Source organism: Ursus arctos, unplaced genomic scaffold, assembly GCF_023065955.2.
Source record: "Ursus arctos isolate Adak ecotype North America unplaced genomic scaffold, UrsArc2.0 scaffold_13, whole genome shotgun sequence".
In the NCBI taxonomy this organism is placed as follows: Eukaryota; Metazoa; Chordata; class Mammalia; order Carnivora; family Ursidae; genus Ursus; species Ursus arctos.
Window position 1 is genome coordinate 8034989 of NW_026622797.1, and position 2078 is coordinate 8037066.

The 2078-nt window shown below is 50.5% G+C and overlaps 1 protein-coding gene across 1 annotated transcript; it reads right to left on the reverse strand.

Moving 5' to 3' along the window:
* Window positions 1-517: 517 nt before the first annotated feature.
* Window positions 518-1495, reverse strand: MAS1 (MAS1 proto-oncogene, G protein-coupled receptor). Its single transcript, XM_026504682.2, has one exon. It carries the CDS (start codon window positions 1493-1495, stop codon window positions 518-520), a length of 978 nt encoding a protein of 325 aa, XP_026360467.2.
* Window positions 1496-2078: the final 583 nt, after the last annotated feature.

Below are 2078 nucleotides of genomic sequence, written 5' to 3' on the forward strand. Positions count from 1 at the left end.
ATCTCCCCGTTGCGTCCTCACCACAAGCCTGGGAGGGACGGACTAGCACTATTAAATATTTCATAAGTGAGGACAAGAGGCTCTGAGAGGTCAGACCACTTGCCTGAGGTCCCACAGCTGCAAATGACGGAGTCGAGCTGACTCCAAAGCCCGCGGTCTTCCCGCTACGTGGCTCCGCCCTCTCAAGTTCCAACAGATGCTTTTGTTACCTTTTCCAGTACTCGTCTGTCCACCTTCCTGCTCGAGTAACTTCTACAGTGCATGGGAAATGCTGCCGAAGGGTTGAGGAGGAACCGAAGTTGTTTATAGGTACAGAAATGATAGAGGTCCAACACATTCTTAGGCTTTTTCAGAAGATACGGTACAAGGATACGGTCTTATCACTAACGAGTATCTCATGCACCTGGGACGTGGTGTCCTTGTGCCGTATTTGGGACCTCCCGAAGTGGCCTTCCAAGCACAGAGTGCAGATTATCTGTGCCCCACCGTCTGTGTCCACCGTCTCCCGCCACCATCCTCAGACCACGGTCTCAATTGTGGTGGCGTTGCCATTGTCCTCCTGGCGCCTGGGCTGCATTTCATCTTTGAAAGCCCTGGTCAGAACCACTTTTAAGGACTCCTTGAACCGCTTCTTCCTGCTGCTGCCCACGAAGAAGTAAATAAACGGGTTGGCGCTGCTGTTGATTGTGGAGAAGAGAAGAGAAATGTGGTGCAAGTTCCCGAAGGCTGACCAGTACTCGTAGTAGAGCAAGTACAGCAGCCTCATGGGCATGGCGAAAATGAGGAAGACGATGATGGTGACCGTGATGACCACGTACAGCTTCGAGGAATGGGCCGTCCACGCGTTCTTCCGGATCTTAATCACCAGGATGGTGCTGGACGCCACCATGAGGGGGGTGAAGACCAGGAAGCTCAGAACGGCAATGAAGGTGATCACCGCCCTGCAGTCACTTCGAGAGTGACTCTGCCCCTCGCTGTCAATGCACATGACGTACTCCATGGTGGTCACCAGGCACGACAGCGCCCACAGGAGGGCACAGACAAATGCCGACTGGTGCTTGGGGCGATGACATCGGTACCAGATGGGGTACAGGACAGACAGGCACCTCTCCACACTAATGGCCGTCAGCAGGTAGAGGCCCGTGTTGTAGCCGAACAGAAACGTCACTGACAGTGTGACAATCGTGTAGTAATAGCCGGAAGAGAGCTCATAATCTAAAGCGTAGTCCACAGACAGAATGAAAATACAGAAGAGCAGCGAGATGTCTGCAATAGACAGGTGGGCGATGTACACCGTGAAAGGGTTTCTCCTCATCCGGAAGCAGAGGAACCAGAGGAGGACTCCATTTTCCACGAAGCCCAGAGGGGAGATGCTCATAATTACCCAGTGCACCACCGGGATTTCCCGACGCAGGGCCCCGGCCGAGGTATTCCTGGCGGTGGAGGCGTTCGTGGACGTCTCCTCAGCGAATGACGTCACGTTCGACTCATCCATGAGGAGGCCTCAGGCAGGGGCTGTTCGGGTGATTTTCTATAAATAAATAAAACCAAAACAAAAAAGACACCATGAAAATTGATGCACTGGGGGAGAAGGGAAAATTTCAGCAATGGATCGTAAACTTCATGTTATTAACAAATAGGTTTAACTGACTTTACAATTATCTTTCTGACAATGATAAAATTAGACATTTCACCAGAAAAGAAAACCGATTTCATGATTTTGGGGTCCTCCGATAGCTCTTAATTCTGCACGAGTATTTGCTTGTGGCTCAGTGCCCAAAGGGATCCAGCAAAGCGGGAGGGGTCAGAGTCCCTGGCGTCCGCGTCTGGCCTGGCCCAAGCTTTCAGAACGGCGTCTTGAAAATCATTCATCTTCGGCACCTCTGTGCCCTGTTCTGAGGAACCAGATTAATTGCATTCGGGTGCAAAGACAAAATATATGTTTGGTCAGTGTTGTTGTTGTCATTCTTTAATGCGTCAATGCCGTAAGTGATGGATAAATGAAAGGGGACAGCTAGCAAAATTATGTTCAATCACGTACCAATAGTTTTGCAAGTGTGAACAATTAGAAGGCATTT